The 17,088-nt window shown below is 38.1% G+C and overlaps 1 protein-coding gene across 4 annotated transcripts in view; it reads left to right on the forward strand.

Moving 5' to 3' along the window:
• SORCS2 (sortilin related VPS10 domain containing receptor 2) overlaps positions 1–17,088 on the forward strand; it is a 579,316-nt gene that overhangs the window by 176,816 nt on the left and 385,412 nt on the right. For all 4 annotated transcript variants that reach the window (XM_056352655.1, XM_056352671.1, XM_056352663.1 and 1 more), the window contains exon 2: positions 7,483–7,550. In XM_056352655.1, the coding sequence (XP_056208630.1) occupies positions 7,483–7,550 (68 nt within the window). The remainder of the gene's footprint in view (positions 1–7,482; positions 7,551–17,088) is intronic.

Below are 17,088 nucleotides of genomic sequence, written 5' to 3' on the forward strand. Positions count from 1 at the left end.
GGTTAGAAGGGTTTAGTGATGCAGATTGGAAGCTCAGTTTTCTGTTTTTATATTTTACTGTTGGGCAGTATGACAGACTGGGAATATCTTACAAACAGCACTTAAAATTTGATCTTTCTTTTCTGGTAGTGAATAGCTATATAACATAGACGACGAAGGTGAACTGTATATCCGTAATATTGGATTCCTGAAATATCGGGAAGAAAGTAAAGATGTTTTACATATGTCTTCTACGGATGTTAGCTCTGCTGCTTCTTGAATTTTCATGGAGATGGGAAAGAATATTCAGACAGTAGGTTTGTTTCTGCAGGAAGGATTGCTAATTCAATTTAGGATATACATTATTAGAGCAGATAAGTAAAGCTAGTCTATATTTCCAAAAAATTTACAATTAGGAGTCAAGCCAAACTAGGAAAAAAATATTCTTGCTTCATGCTCTAGAAATTTATTCTCTTGGCATGTTAGCAGATGTGGTTTTAAGAGCTTATCAAATGCTATGTTAAATATTTAAACCGAAAAAATACTGTGGTTGTGTAAAAAAAGGCAATGGCAGAAAATGAGGTTTTTGTGTCAGAGGTGACATTGTTTTGGGCGCTTTGAAAAAGAACAGTAAGTTTAATTGAACAAGTAGTTAAAATGTTATACACTGTTTCCCAAGCTGCAGATTTAATCTCGATTTTTGGGTCCTGTAATTCTGTGGCCTTCAAATGAAGTTCTTGTTTGCTTAAGCAAGCTCTGCATCTGCAGCGTGCCCAGAAATCTTGGAGCTACATCTAATGATTATAGAAATGAGCAGCAACACAAATATGTTCGAGTAGCAGCAGTCCAGATTGGTTTACCAATTTTACATATGCTTTGATTTTTGAGGACTGACCATTAAAAGTTACGAACACAATAGTCTCTGTTGTTTGCTGATGGGTCAGGCAGCACCACCTAGGAGCCTGTGCTTATCCAAGCAGCCGACTGCTAAAACCTGAAATAACAGTCCAACTGCCTGAGCTAGAAATTACTGAAGGCTGGAAAATATATTTGAGAAGTATCTTTATTTAGATGCTTCCCCCTTTCTTACCTTTTTGCATTTTTTGTTTGCCACTGTTCTAGACGGACCTGTGGTATGAACTGGTATGGCTTCTTCAGCTGTGCAGCTGTCTACCTTTGTTAAATATGATTGAAATGCATCAGTGGATTTAGAATGATAAGGTAGGGATGAGCAGCCAAAACCATGTATGTGCAGTGTGCATGCAGTGCCGTCATGTGAACGTAATTTTCTTAGGAGCTTGCACTGAAAATCTGACATCAGTTGTTGATGTGAAGACTTCCCTTATTCTGAACTTGGACTGTAGGCACCTAAAGGCAGTAAATTGTCTTTTTCTTCTGTGTTTGTACAGTGCTAACAGAATATAATGTTCTGTGCTAGATAGTGAATTAAATATATTGGATATCTTAAAGTTACTCTTCTGTATAAATGTTTGCAGGGTCAATGTATAAAGTACTATATTCAAAATGGCTTTGAATCCGGAAGCAATCACAGCCACCACTTTCAAGACTATGCACTTATTCAGCTCTTGTGGATAGAAATAATACTTCTAAAAAAATAGGAGTTGAGCCGTTATTGCGTCTTGCCTTGAATTATGAATAAATTCACTGGACAGAATTATTACTAATGCTTAAGACAAGTGCACTGGTCTGGTCAGTGACTTCACGCACAGTAAGTTCTCTCTTCTCCCAATACAATTCAGTTGGAAGAACTATAAATCTAATTCTTTAAGTCTTTCATGTTAAGTCATGGGTTGCTTTTATGAACTTTATTACCAAAGATGAGTAGAAGCTTATACAGTGAATTCTTAATAGCTTTAGTAACGGTCTAAATGTCTCTTTTTTCAGTTTTCATCATAGTGCTGCAACAATGTAAACCTAGATGCTTTTTTTCTGCTTATCATTTTCTTGGTGTAATCAAATTATTATGAAGATTTTAATAGTATTATGGCAGTTGTTCCATATAATAAACTTGTGGTAATATACCTTCATATTAATAATCTCTTGGGTTTTACTTTTCTCGTAAGAGTCTTTGTTTTAAATAATGAATGTAAAAAATAATGTCGACCCTAGTATTACAATTGAAGAGCCTGCTGCTACGAAAGTGGAAATGTCTCAAGGGATTGGAGAAGTAGGTAGTGGTTGATAATTTGTTGGGAGTTTTCTAATTATTAGTTGTCAAGAGAGTTTTGGAAGTACAGGGGGTGGTAGTGACGAACACGTGCACAGAATTTGTTGATCTCACTGAAACAGTTACAGTTTACAGTGAAGTAGTTATAGTTTAAATGCTGAAAAGGTGAGTTAGGCTGTGTTCTTGAACAAAACAGCAGCTTATGTTCCAGTCCTACAAAGTATTAAGTGCCTGTTCAGGTGACTTTCATAAACACTTCTTTTGATTTCAGTGTGATAATTTACATTAATCTAGATTAAGCAGATGCAAAAAAGTTTGCAGCAACTTGAGTCTGTCTGAGCAGTATACTTTCCTGGTAGCTCTGGCTGTCTGGAAGTATTTATAGCATGTTCTCACCTTCTGATAAACTTGGGAAAACAAAAAAACCCTTGTAATTACACATATGAAAGTATGAGTCTTTTGCTATTAAACTTCTGAATAGATGCAAAAAAAAATACTTCAAATCACAAATGGCAGGGGTCAAATAAAGCTTAATCTGTAAGAATCTCCATGTAGATAGAAAAAGAGAGATCTCTGTTAAGAATGGTGCATGAAACAAAATATCATGGAGCGAGCATGGGGGAAAAAAGAAAAGAATATTTTCCATAAGTCAATATTTATCAAGAAGAGAAGGATCTTAGGAAATCCTTCACAGAAAAGGAAAAAAAAACCCAAACCCAAAGATAAAATGCAAATACTAGGGCAAGTGATTGATCAAGAGTTCATTCCTTTTCTTTTCTTGCCTCTGTTAGCTGACATGGTGATGAAAAGAGAGGATTAAAATGGGCTTCTTTAAAGTCAAAAATTTATTAGGAAATGATTAAAAACTTATTGTATTTCTTAAAGTGAAGCCTTGCTCTTTTTGGTCCAGCCTTGCTGCAAAGCATTTTCAGAGAAGAGCAAAAGAAAAGGAGAGGGGGAAAATGTAGCTCATTCTAAGTTTATTCATGGATAATAATATCTGCGGAATTTTCCATTTTTTTCCCTGTCCATCATTCACTGAAAACCTAGTGCTCTCCTGAAGGCAGGTCTACATCCAGAAAGGACTTTTGGGTTAGAAACTCAGAAACAGCTATAACTCTTTTGTTTGGAGAACAGTTTTGAACTGTAACTACCATAACGGTGAGAATCCACCCAGGCAGGAACTAAGTTATGGAAGCAGAGGAATGGCACAGGAGAATCAAATTCTCTCTGTGCACCGCCACCCCCCATCTCCCCCCAAAGAAAAGGTGGGGCGAGGATGAGAAAGTAGAGGCAGAGAAATTTCTGAACTTCAAGGTCTCCCATCCCAGACAAATTGAGCAGAACTATAGTTATTACCTCCACTGAAAACTTACTTCCAGTGCACGTTGCATATAACTTTTGGAATCCTAAGGAATTTATCTTCCATACCTTGGCCCATATGGAGAAATACTGGCCAACTCAGGCTTTATGGAGAGGTCAAGGGCTTCAGTAAAGCAGCAGATAATAGAACACTAACTTTGTGACAAAAGCTGACAGTTTTCATTTGCCTGTTTCCCTATTTTATTCTAAGTCTGTACTTTATGATATAGTTGCCATATGCATGTCATGTAGTCACAAAATAAAACAATTTATTGTAAAAAAAAAAAGGGTGAAAATACTGTGTCCTGAACTCTATGCATGGAACCTGGCAGGGAAAAGGAGATACAATGCTCTGTTTATTCTAACGTTGCTGGAGGGAGGTGAAACTGCAGGTTCTTGTTGCAAAGGGGCAGAAGGTGCTGGCATCAGAGCAAGCATCAGAAAGACAATCAGAAAGCTGTAAGGTGCACTAAGGCCTGCGACTAAGAGAAGTCTTAGTTCAAATACTGAGCAAGGGATCTGTACCAGACATCCATGTCTGTCTTTTGGACCAAAATGTGTATGTACCTTTACTTGTATTTACTTAAATCCCCCAAAAAACCAAAATTAAACAACCAAAATTCTGTGAAGAAGAAATGCCTAGGGACTTTTGCCTCAGGGTAATGAAAGCAGAAGGGATAAATATCTTAGGTATATGTATCTAGAAACTCCAGTGAGTGTTCATAGTTCTGTAGCACAAAACAGTAAATTCCTGTTGCCACCTCCATTGACAAACTCTGAGGACTAACTCAGAGCTGTGGGTGAATTTAAGGTGAAATGGTTTAAAATGGTTTCACAAGTCTACTCATAGAACAGGAGACTGGATGGCCTAGGAGATCTCTAGGTAACCCTATAAATCCATCTTTAAATAGAGAATCTGGTAAAGCTAATTCTCCATTGCCTGCATTTATTTTAGCTACAAAATAATAATGCAAAAAAGCTAAATTTATTTTAGCTGTCCATGACTGATGGTAGTATGAACTGGTTAAGAATTATACTCTTGATTATTGCTTCATTCTGTGGTGCTTGAAGCCTCCCCCTTGAAGGCCACCCAAGTGCTTTCACGAGGACAGTGGTGTGTATGAACCATTGGCCTCAATCCAGTTTGTAAAATGCTTATAATTATGGAGTCCCATTGAAATGAAATCAGTGAAACAGGGCAGTGCTTTTAGCAATGACACACAAAATCCAGAGTTCCTGAAGAACTTTACATTTTAATTTTGAAATTATTCCTCCTGTTCTTTGGATCTGTTTATAAATTGAGAAAAAAATCACCGTTATGGCTAACAGGATCATCTGAAAAGATGCCCACAATCCAGAGCACAATGCTGTAAAATCTGTTAAATAGCTGACCTACATTTTTTGGATATTGGGATGATACCCACTGGCATAGTTGAAATAGTGGTCAGCCTCCTGGCAGCCTCACAGTTAAGCTGCACCAGGAATCTGCTAACTGTTTAAGAATTCAAAGATGGTTCAGTATGGCTTTTTTTTTTTCCCTACTAAGTCATTCTTCCTACTTCTGAAATGCAAAATAAGCTATTTTAATTTTGAAATGAATTTATCAATCAGATTGAAAAATACTGACATCTATTATTCAGAGCTGTGACTCAGATTAAGGCACTGATCCTGCAATGTAAATAAGACATTTTACTGTTTATGGCTGCTCCCTGTTGCAGTTTGCAATTACCTGAAAACCGTTCATTTGAGGTGTGTGGAACAGTGTGGTGTTTGCATCTCTTAGGTGAACTACAGTTAGCAAACAGTACAGTAAGCCCACCCCTTGTTCCTGAAAGTCTTTAACACTTAGGCTGGGTGCCGAGTTACAGGAACGGCTTATCTGGAAGGTGCATTGCTGATGCTTCCATAGAATTTTAAGTTCAAAGCAGGTGGATTGTGGGTAACCCAATAGGATCTTCTGTGTGTGATAGTAACCAGTTTAATTCAGGAATGAACAAAACATTGGGCTTATCCTGTGGCAGAGTGGCTCCAACATATATTGCTGAAAAACATCTGAATTATTAAAGTTATGGTTGTAGAATGTACAAGGATGAAAAAAGTTGGCACACTAAGTTCAGGAATGTCTCTGCATGAATCAGGTTCTGCATGAATGTAAAGAAACAAATTATTATCTCATATATCTTTCAATATTTTCTCTTTTATTGTCATGTACCAAATATTTATTCTTGTATCTCTTAAAAATAAAAATATCCCAGGCCAATTCTTGTGACCTAAAAGGAATTTCAATTTTTCTGAAAAGCATAGTCTGAAACGTTTTCCTTAATAATTGGAGCCAATAGATGCTCCTAGTAGTAAAGTTTCTTTCTTTCTCTCCTTAATTGCAAGCACTAGCAGAAAGCTGTAGTTAAGATGCTGACAATAGAATAAATAGTTGACCTGATGGAGTGTGCCTGGGCTGTAGCCAGGAATCTCATCAATAGATGCTTTCTCCTTTCAGAAATGGTTCTTTCCGTTGGCTTTGTAAGTATTGTAGTTACCTATTTAAAAGTAAAATATTTTTATTTTTTCTTTCTTGCTTTATTTTAAACCAAGCCTTTGGTTGTATAAATCACCACATTCCAACAAAGTGGTCTGGTAGATTGTGACTCTCTTGAGAATAGGAGAGCATAATACTATTTATGAATTATGGTTGGTTCTGTTTTTATTTATATCAATATACAGCCAGGATTACATGTTGTGAATTTGTTAGGTTTAGACAACCCTGAGTGAGACTGGTGTTATAGCTCAGTTCTGTAAAACATTGTGTTATTTCCCAATGCCGTGTATGTAACAGCCATGGTCTGCAATTTTGCTCTCTCATAAGCTCCAGCATAAAGAGACTGCAGCATAAATATATCATTGGCATATTAATTATCTGAATAATCAAGGTGAACGCCTACAGTTTGTGTTGGCTGGACATTTCATTTGGTGGTCAGGAGCAGAGGAAGTGCCAGCTAAATAACAGCTTGCTCCAAACTGTTGGAGACTGATGTTGACCCTGCATTAAAGAAAGCCAACAGCTGTGCAAGGAACCAGATGTTCTTCCTGTTCTACCTCTATGAGGTTACTATGGGTGTAAGAATGACTAGTATGGACTGGCAGCAAGTGGTGGAAATCTGTTTTAAATGATCTAATTATAAACTATAACATTCAGCTTGATACACCAGTCATGGACTAGGGCTTTATGTTTTTTGATCAGTGAGTTTGGCAGATGTTGAGTGAATGGAAAGTGTTTCTTGATGAGACTTCTCATAGGCTGAAGATGTTTTGTGGCTGAAGTTTGTTTGTATATTTTGTTGGCTATTGGTGATTTAGATGAGTAATTTACAGAGCAGAGCTGGTTCTTGAAGGCAAAAAAGAAAACTGATACTTCTAGGAAAAAAAAATGACAGACATGAAAGTTGCATTGCATTTCTGATCTTACAGGGAAGACCAGGAATTTGTTAGCTTGATAATCAAAATTAATTACCATTTTTTAAAACTTTGTATTAAAAAAAAATAAAATTGTGTCTGTAGATGTCCAAGAGAATTGCCTCCTAAATTTAAACTAGCTACCAGATTGGTTCTTCCTGCTGAGAAAGTCATACAAATTGTTTGGGGGCTGTCATGTGGTAGGGGGATTTATGTGACTATTCCAACTCCACCGCTCATGTGAAATAGGAAATCTTTCATAAAGCCACCAAGCTTGCAGAAACCTTTGAGTGCTGAAATTACTCTTCTTAGAAAAAGAAAGAAAAAAACCCCCAAACCAGTCTTAAAGCAAAACTGGTATAAGGTAAAAGTAAAGTGAAATACAGTTCGGATTTTCCAGGAGCCTCAGTTTTGCATTCAACACAGTAATGCTGCCCATGATCTACTTCTGGTTCTTATATCAGTTTACATATATGAATATATTTATTCTAATTTTCTTTTAGGTGATCCTGATCCTTACCAAGTACTATCATACTGACATGGGGAAAGTGCTGGAGAGCAGTTTGTGGAGGTAAGTTCTCTGTTTTTCCTGTAACCTGCCCTGCCTCACTCAGAATAGATCAGTCTCTTTTCCCTTTCCAACTGCTGCTGAGTTGAGTTGGTAGCTAGTTGATGCTAATATAGCAGGATTATCCAGTTTGTCATCATCTTTTACTCCTTCTCTTCCATAAATGCAGTTCCTGCAGTTCAAGAAGAGTTTGAAATGAGTTTTAACAGTGGAGACAATGATAGAGAGTATAAGGCACCTTCCTGACGCCACTTTGCAAGATACTGTTCTTTGACTTTTCTTTGAAATTTTGCATCAAAGTTACTTAAAAAATTTAAAATATTTATTGTGTTGAGATGTGTCTATTGGGAGTTCTTGTTGCTTTTGAGTACTGTATTCAGGTTAGTAAATATGCTGACTCGGAAGCAGGAACAATTGTCTAGATGAAACATAGTACCAGTGCAGGTTATGTTGTGTCGTCTGACAACTAGGAATATGTAGCAATTCAAATAAATGTCTAAATTGATTCTCATTTCCTTAACGTTAGTGAAATTAGATATCAATATCCTTGTTGCCCGTGTGTGCAGAAACTGCACGCTCAGGTGTATATCAGCACAAAACCAGGGCTAAGATAAGCCTATGTTATGCAAGTTATACTGGTTATCTTCTCATGTGTTAATTGTGTTTTGCCAAGTGGGCTTTTTGTGCTCTAATTTTCTGTGTATCTGTATCAATCTTTCAACACAATTTTTTGCTAGACCCATTATGTACACTTCAAAAGTGAAAGTATTTCACTGTTATTAATGAATGCAACATTGCTCCAATGTTTGCTATGCTAGTTTTGCTGGGCTATCTGCAGCAGGAGAAATACTGAAATATTCTGCCGAGATATCTAAATCATTATAAAAGACAGGAGACTTATTTGAGGAGTCTTATGTGAAATTCTTATGTAGCCCATAAGCTTCAGGTCTAGAAACAAATGGGTTATCTAATACTTTGTGGCTTAGGTACTTGTAAACGTCATGCTGTCCCAAGAGCTTGGCTGGGGACTCAATCTTCATCTGTTTATTTAAGGAACTTTGCAGAGACAGTCCAAAAAAAGGAGTGGATAGGGGAATAGGGAGTGGGAAAAGTCTATGACGAGGACATGCAGCACACCAGCCTTGTTACTTGTTTTGAAGGAGGCTGCAGTGTTTTAACCTTGTGGGATTTCTCTTAGTGACAGCGTGGTGTGTCTTTGTAGTATCTTGTTGTCATACTAGTGGCGGAGTAGTACAGTCTGGCCAGGGGCAGTGGTCCATGCAGTACAAGGATATTTTCAAATAAAATAGAAACTTCTAGTCATAAAAAGAAGGTGTTCAGGAAAAAAGAGTAAGATCAAATGGAGACTGCTTAGTGTAGGCTCAGGATTGGTCTTTTTAGGGCTGTGATGGTTCATTTGTAATTATCGTTTAAACTTAAAAGATGTGCAATTAATTGCACATTTGTTTCTGTTTTAATTTTTGTCCAACATCTTGTGCAAAGAAGACAACTAAATGGCAATTTGGATACTCACATAATATGCTTAAGCACATGTTGCTTTTCTGTTGTATGCCCCTAGCCTATACAACATGTGCAATATGTTTCAAGCTTTGCTATCCATGCATCAGTATAATCTATCATAGCAGTGTTTTAAACTCATTCAGTCAGACTCTTCCAAATAAACTCTCTGTTCTTTTAAAATAAACATAAACCAGGCTTCAGATAATGTTGCTCTCTTTTGAGAACATAAACACTTTAAACAAGGTCATTCAGACCTTGCTGACAGCTGGTATAAAGAAGAATTGGTGTGAACTGCATTCAAATAAAATTGATACTAGCGTGCATCATAGGGAAATCAGGTCCTTTTACTTGCAAGTAATAGATGTGCCAGATGCTTTGTTTGTTTATGAAACTAGGATGGAAAAACTGAAAGGAAGGAAGTGTTTAAGATTAGCACTTGGGCCAGGGGTGGTAGCTAATCCATCCCTAGATTTTCTCCTCTGGGCTCACCTCCTTCCTCTGCCTCTGCCCATTGTGGCATAAAAACAGCACATGTGGTTGTCAGACTGGAGGGGTTACAAGGTGCCTGGATCTAGAAAAGCACAAATGAGACCACCTGGTGCAAAATATATCAAATAGTGCCTCTCTCTGTTGAGATGTGGCTCATTATTTGTACTAAATAAAATAAAAATAAATACTGAACAAAGCTGTCTGTGAAGTCAGGTAACTTTTTTGTTATTCTTTGTGTAAAATGGTTGGCTATAAATTGGTGAAGCTCCATGTTTGCTGATGGAGCTGGGTGTTGTACTTGCATTGGCAGCCTGCCCAGAATGCACAGTGTATACATATTTTTAAACTTTTTTGTTTGATTCTCTTTTGCATTCCTCTCATTTGCTTCAGAACAAATAGACAGTAAAGCAGGTGTGAAAATTAGTATAGTGTTTTTTGTCAGCAGAAAAAGCGCCATTAATCTTTGTGAGGTTTCTGTGTGCCCTAGTGGGAAAGGATCTGTGCGGTTGTTTCCTGAATCAGCCCAATGTTTTTCTTCTTCCTGTCTTGCCTGGATAGATCATACCAGACACTTGATATTCAATAAATCTCTAAGTAAAAATAAACTTGTTTTATAACCTGACCAATTCCCACCAGGTTATTTTTTTTTAATGTTGTTAATCTTCCACTTTAATCTTGCTGATTAGTAAATATTATCCTAGCTTGACATTTATCAGTTCTTTTGTTTCTTGAAACTGTATCTTTCTTTTCTTCCTTTAAAACATGTTTCTTCTTCATCTTTCTCTCTTTTTATCCCACCAATGAAAATAATTTTTATTTTTCCCCTTGCTTAATGGAACAGGGAATGAGAAGGTAAGGGTGACCAAGTGGTATAATGATGCTTATTTGTTCTTAGTGACCTTGGAACTGCTGCCAGACTTTTAAGAGTAACGCAAATGGTGGGCAAAAAACACCAGTTGGGGGTACATGCCCAGTGGGGCTTTATGCGAAGAAGATAGATTTTTTGGAAATGGACCTAGGTGGCAAATTTCTGTGCCTCTGCAGACCATTGCTAATTTGTGTAGGTAATTTATGCCTGCCCACACAAGTCAGGCTACAGGATTGGGAAGCCTAAATTTTAATTACCTTGGAATTTTTTCATTGTTGAATAAACAGTGAAGATGGTGCTGGATATTGAAAATCTTAACTTTTTACTAGTAGCAGCCAGGTCTGGTTATACTGAAGAGCTGGAGGCATAAATCTCGGTGAAAGTATGTAGTTAGAAAACACCAGGGTGTGCTTCTCTAGTCAGCTATTTCTGAGACTGTGCTACATTGTTTATTAAATAATTATTAAGGTTGGGGTAAATTGTACAGTTATTTAACTCAAAATAAGGTAGGGAAATAAACAGAGATGATATTGGTTGCCTCTTGAATAGAAATTAAAATAACTTATTAAGAAGGAACAGAGGAGTGTTTTCAGGTTTACTTTTAGATTTTTTTAACTGCAATACGTATTGGGAGTACAGGTTGGTTGTTGTGTTAGTCCTCATTAGCATAGTGAAAAAACTGATACTGTGACTAAACCTGAAAATTCACATACTAAAATTATCTTCTCAAATTGTGATACTACCACTGTTCCTGTTAGAGTCCACGCACATCTTTATTCAGCATCTTTATCCAGCATGTTTGTGGTATCAAGAACCTGAGTCAAACAGACCATTTAGGATAATAGATACCTGAGCCTGTGTTTTCATATGCTTTATGAACTAGTTTGTGCATAAATCTATAGTTGTACATATTTTAAAACCTCAGCTGCGTGTTTGCTTATGTTGTGTGCCTGCAGCTTTGGATGTATGTAGTTGAATCTTCCAATCAAATATTTTAACTCTGAATTGGTAGCTACTACAAAATTAATGCTAATACTTACCTGTCACCTGACTTAATGAATTCTAATAATGTCTCTTGATAATAATAATAACAACAACAACAACTATAATAATTTTACACAAAGGACAACTGAGATGGTAACTGCTGAAAGTTATGCAGTGACTCAGCACTGTATGGCCATGGAATTGGCTTCCAACACTGCCCTTAGAGTGACTCAAAGTCCTGTTTCTGGTATGCATACAGCCTTCCCCTTCTTGGCTTGATCTAAGGAATGAATAATAGATGCTGCTGCTGATTGCTAATAAAGTTTTGATTGCATATTATCAAGCTGTAATGATACGGTAGTGCTAAAATGACTTGCTGCGTAATTGTCATTGTTCCCAATGGCATCACCATGTTATTGCTTCACTATAGCAAAACAAATGGCATTATTTGATGTTAACTTCACCGTTAACTCCTCTTATCATTGCATGCGGAACCCCAGGTAGGCCTGTTTTTAGAGATATTAGGATATTTTGCCCCACATTGTCAATAATGAACTGCTAAACAAAGAAACAGTCTTCCCAACCTGCTTAAATCTGGTCAGATATACTACATGAGCTTTCTGGGACTCCTAACTCCAATGCAGCCTGAGGAAGGAGTGAAGTTGCAGCACTGTGCGAGGAGGTTGTGAGTCCAGGTCAGTGTCTGGGCAGCTGGAGGTGAGACCAGTTTGGTGAGTCTCATGGACAGCATGAGACTTGGTAAACCTCGAGTCAGGAAAACACTATCTTTGGTGGCACAGCTGTTTCTAACCAGCACCCATAAAAAGCCACATATTCAGGGCAAGACCCGTTTGTACAAGCCCAGTGGCAGTCAGTAGTGGCCAGTGCACAGTGACCACATGGTACTTTGGACATTTACACAAAGGCGCATGCCTACACTAAAGTTAAAATCCAGACTGTAAGGAGCAGGAGATTCTTTTAAGGTAGATACAGAGAACAACATACCACTCGGGAAAGTAAAATTTCCAGACCTTTTGTGGCTCACAAAGTATGGGCATTTGTTTCCAAACTCTTTGGACTTGTAGGTGAAACTCATTTGTTCTGTTTCCTGAAGTTAATTTAAAAAGCAAAGCACAAAACCACAATATGCAGTCCGGTGCCCTAGTGAAATTCTTTCTTCGTGTGAAGTGCTGCTTAATAAGTGAGCAACTGTATTCTGCAGCAACTTGCACTTCCAGATGGTCTTATATTGTGGTTCTGCTTTGACTTTGTAGAAATGGCCCCAAGGGATGGAGTTATTGAGTCTGTGATTTCCATATCAAATTTGCTCTCTTTTCAAGTAAAAACAAAAAGAGAAATGGCTTTCTAATTATTAGCCCAGCAAACTCAGCTTGGGATCTAGTGCCTGGCTGTGCCTTCTCTGGCTGACGCGTCATCCTGAGTGATGCAGGCTCTGCAATCAGAATAAGCTGTCCTCAATTACACCTGTGCAGCTCTTTTGTCCTCCTATTATATCCTTATTTACACCTGTTCCCCTGTGAAAAGGTTTTGGGCAGTGCCATTGAAAAGCAAGTCCTATAATTAGAATGCTATTTCTTTTATTGAACAACAGATTTTTATGCTTTCTTTGATCATATTTCCATATTCACCTAATAGCATTACGAAGACTCTCATTATCTTTGCTGCAATTTCTGTCTTGCTAATACTCTACAGTGCATCGTTATGAGTTGAATTGTGCAGGAAAGTATCTATTTAAAATTTATTTTAGACATTTAAATTGAGCTGTAAAACCATAGTTAGGCTGAAATCCACTACATTCACTTTCTATCAGCAATGTTTTATTATGGGTGACAGGTAAAAATATGTAAAAGGCAAAGGAAGTGAAAGAAGCATGTCTTGGACAAACCTTGGAACATGCAAGATACTTGAGAGATACTGGAGAGAACATGCAAGATACTGATGCTTTTGATGGGCAGTGGTATTGATTTAGGGATCTAAAGGGTGCTGATGCTGCAGTGTGCTTCTGTAGTTGGTGCTCTAATGGACACATGACCCGCCATAATCTTTCCCAAGACCAAGACCCATCACATTGGTAATAACTTTGTTGTTACCTTGGTGCTGCACTCATCCTGTCACATGTCTTGGCTGTAGCTTTTGGCCGTCCAATAATGGAACGAACTTTGGTCATGGGTACTGGGAACTGTTCTCTGAATCATGACATGTAGTCCCCTCTGAAGGAGAGATGTCTTTTAAATGGCTCTCCAGGGCATGGGACATAGCTTAAGGAGGTCCTTTTATATCTGTGTTGCCATAAGAGCATTTAAAAAAATATTTTTATGTCTAGTATGTGTGAAAGTCTGAACTGAGAAAAAAACAACCAGCCACACACCCACAAGCAAGTAAAAGCTACTGAAGAAGTCTATCCAAAGTTCCTAACTGAATATCTGTTGCTCCCAGCTGAGAGCTGTGTCATAGCTACTCTTCCAAGTCCTCAGCAACTCAGAGTAGTGATGATGATTTATAATATTTTCATGTTTCTACACTAGTTTGTAAATACACAAATATGACATAGAGACTAAGATCCAGTTGGAAGGCTGTGATTTGTGTGGTCAGGAAAAGGCTCTTGCTTGCAGTACACTTGTGTTTGTTGGAGCTGGTTGCTGCGTGGCTGCTGAGCATGTTAAGTATATGTTGGAGCATAGAAATTTTGCTACTTTACAGGTTGATTTTTTTTCTTTCTTTTCTTTAATCCTCCTTCTGGAAAAGGAATTAAATAATCATGAGATATAACTCATTATAAGTGAGTCAATTTATTAAGAAAGAATAATGATTTATTTTAAATGGTTGAAGAATCCTGTCCTATTGTTTGAGTAACTTGAACCTAAGTCATAGAATTTCTGATGTCTTTAACTGGAACTGCGATCATAAACATTTTGTTATAGGCACAGACTGTGTGGGAATTGTACCATAGGTTCTTGTTTTAAGTAGATTCCTTTTGGCTGGGACTGGTGGTAATAGAATAAGCAATCTTTCCTACGCAAAACCCATCTGGGTCAGTAGCAGTAGGAAGTTCAGGAAAGCCATTTCACTGTCATTCCCTCAGATCTGTCATGGTATCTTACTGCATAAGCATCATACAACAAATGATCATCTTTCTCGCTAGCCTCAGCAGACCAGTTTAAGGTGAGGAGTGGAGAAACAATGTCCTTCTATTCATTACTCATCTCTGGGGTTGTAATTTTGTGTGTGTGTTGCTTTTGCTCTCCCTCCCAGAATAAAAGAGGGAAACCTGCATTGGGACTGCCCATGATCCACTTCTATATGACCAAACCAAAAATTGCAATCTCAGAGCTTTTATTGTGGCATGATTCCTCTGTACTAAATTAATATAAAAACAGTTGAGCCATCAGTTTTAGTTAATCATAAGCACTTTGCTGGATTGTCATCCATTAAATCCCACCGTCAGCAGGCCAGTACGGCAGGGAGGTCTGGAGCCCATAACCTAGGGGCAGATGGAATGACACTGTATATATTATATATTAAGCAATGTTTCCTTTGCCACTCTGAAAAATGGAATAAATAAGAAACCACAATCAAAGCAGCCAGTTTCATTGCTCATCACATGTTCATGGTGATGAACAAAGTACAAAAACCTGAATAGGATATATTTTTAAAACCTGAGAAGGGTGAAGTCATGGCTTAGGGGAACGTATGGTGAAGTAGGTATGACACTGCACTCAAATACTAGTGATGCTGCTGGTTCCACCTTTAGCCTAGTCTGTGACCTTGTGTGAAGAACCTACCATTCCTGTGCTTTCCTCCACATGGTCTTCACTTTGTTTCTTTGGAATATAAGTAATTTGGAGAACTGATTGTACAACCACAGCAGGACCCTTGTTAGTGCGAGGGCTGAATGCTGCATTAATACAAATAATACGAAGGAGGTGTAATGTTTAGGAGTGTTTAATGTTTGTCTCCACAAAGTTGTTGGCTTGAGCCTGAGGACAGGAGACCATCAGAGAGCACTGACATACCATAAGACTCATCCAAAACCGCCCGTAGTTTCACTACAAGACAGCTACTGATGAAGTGCCTTTTCTCAGCTGCTGTTTTGAAAATGCTGTTTTGCAACCCCCTGTTGCTTCTCTCTGTGTGGGGCACGTTGTGTCACTGATGTGGTATGTGGCATGCGAGCAGCTTCACTTGCTTCTGTAGAATGTATGCTCTGCTCTAGTGCATCCCCTGCGAACTGATTGCAAATTAATTTGGTTGTTGGGGCTGAATGAATGAACAGCTGCATAGTTAATTATGCAGAATGGTATAGAAAAATGTAGCATTAATGTTTTATACTCTCATTATCCCTGCAGTATGGAATACATTTTTCAGTGTGAAAATAACAAAGGCAATATTTCCCAAGTAACTTATTTATTAGGAACTTTGTATTGTTAGGCAGCTTTCTCCTCTTTGATTTGGTACGGATTAGGACAATCAAAACCTCAATACAGGCCAGTTTTTAAAATATAAATATAATCTTATGTGCTGAAGAATTTGGGAGTGTGGGTAGTTTACAAAAATTAAACCCATTTTACATTCAGATTTAAATATCTTGATTCTATTTGGTGTTCTTAAAAATGGAAGGTTAGTTGAGAGTTTTTCCTTCTGCCTACAGCCTCTCATTGAACAGATGACTGACATTTAATCAATTAGTCAATTGAATCTTTGTTCCAGCTACTTTTAAGGTTATTTTTTTGATTGTTTTGTTTTGTATTCATGGTATTTGGTTTTGTTCCTTCCTACGTCTGCTCCCTCTCTTCCCCCTTTGGTATCGTTTCCTCCTATTGCATTGTGCTGGTTTTGGCTGGGATAGAGTTAATTTTCTTCATAGTAGCTGGAATGGGGCAATGTTTTGGATTTGCGCTGAGAACAGGGTTGATATTACAGAGATGTTTTCATTATGCTGAGCAATGCTTACACTGAGTTGAGGCTTTTTTCTACCTCTCACCCCACCCCATAAGCAAGTGGGTTGGGGGGCACAAGGACTTGTGTGGCACACAGCTGGGACAGCTGGCCCCAACTGACCATATGGTGCCATGCTCAGTAGATAAAGCTGGGGGAAGAAGGAAGGGAGAGACATTTCGAGTGATGGTGGTTGTCTTCCCTAGTAACCGTTTATGTGTGATGGAGCCCTGCCTTCCTGGGGATGGCTGAATCTGCCTGCCAATGGGAAGTGGTGAATCAATTCCTTGTTTTGCTTTGCTTGCGTGTGCAGCTTTTGCTTTACCTATTAAACTGTTTATCTCAACCCATGAGTTTTCTCACTTTTACCCTTCTGATTCTTTCCCCCATCGCACTGGTAGTGGGAAGTGAGTGACTGGCTGTGTGGGGCTGAGCTGCTGGCTGGGGTTAAACCACTACATGCATATAATGCAGGGACAGCAACTTACTTTGCTTCAACAAATAGCTATTCTTGTGCTAACTTTCAGAAGACATTTCACTTTCTCACCAATTTTCTCTCCTAGTGGCCTTTTCTTGCTGGCTATTACACTGGCCCTTTCATAGGATTGGTTTTCTGTCTCTTTAAGGCCTGACTTGTCTAGTCCGTAGCAGAGAAGATGCTTTTTGGATGAGGTGTTAAGTGCCTCCAAAAGTTTTTGCATTTTTGCCTGACATGTCAGCTCC

The sequence above is a fragment of the Falco biarmicus genome, chromosome 1 (assembly GCF_023638135.1).
Source record: "Falco biarmicus isolate bFalBia1 chromosome 1, bFalBia1.pri, whole genome shotgun sequence".
Lineage (NCBI taxonomy): Eukaryota > Metazoa > Chordata > Aves > Falconiformes > Falconidae > Falco > Falco biarmicus.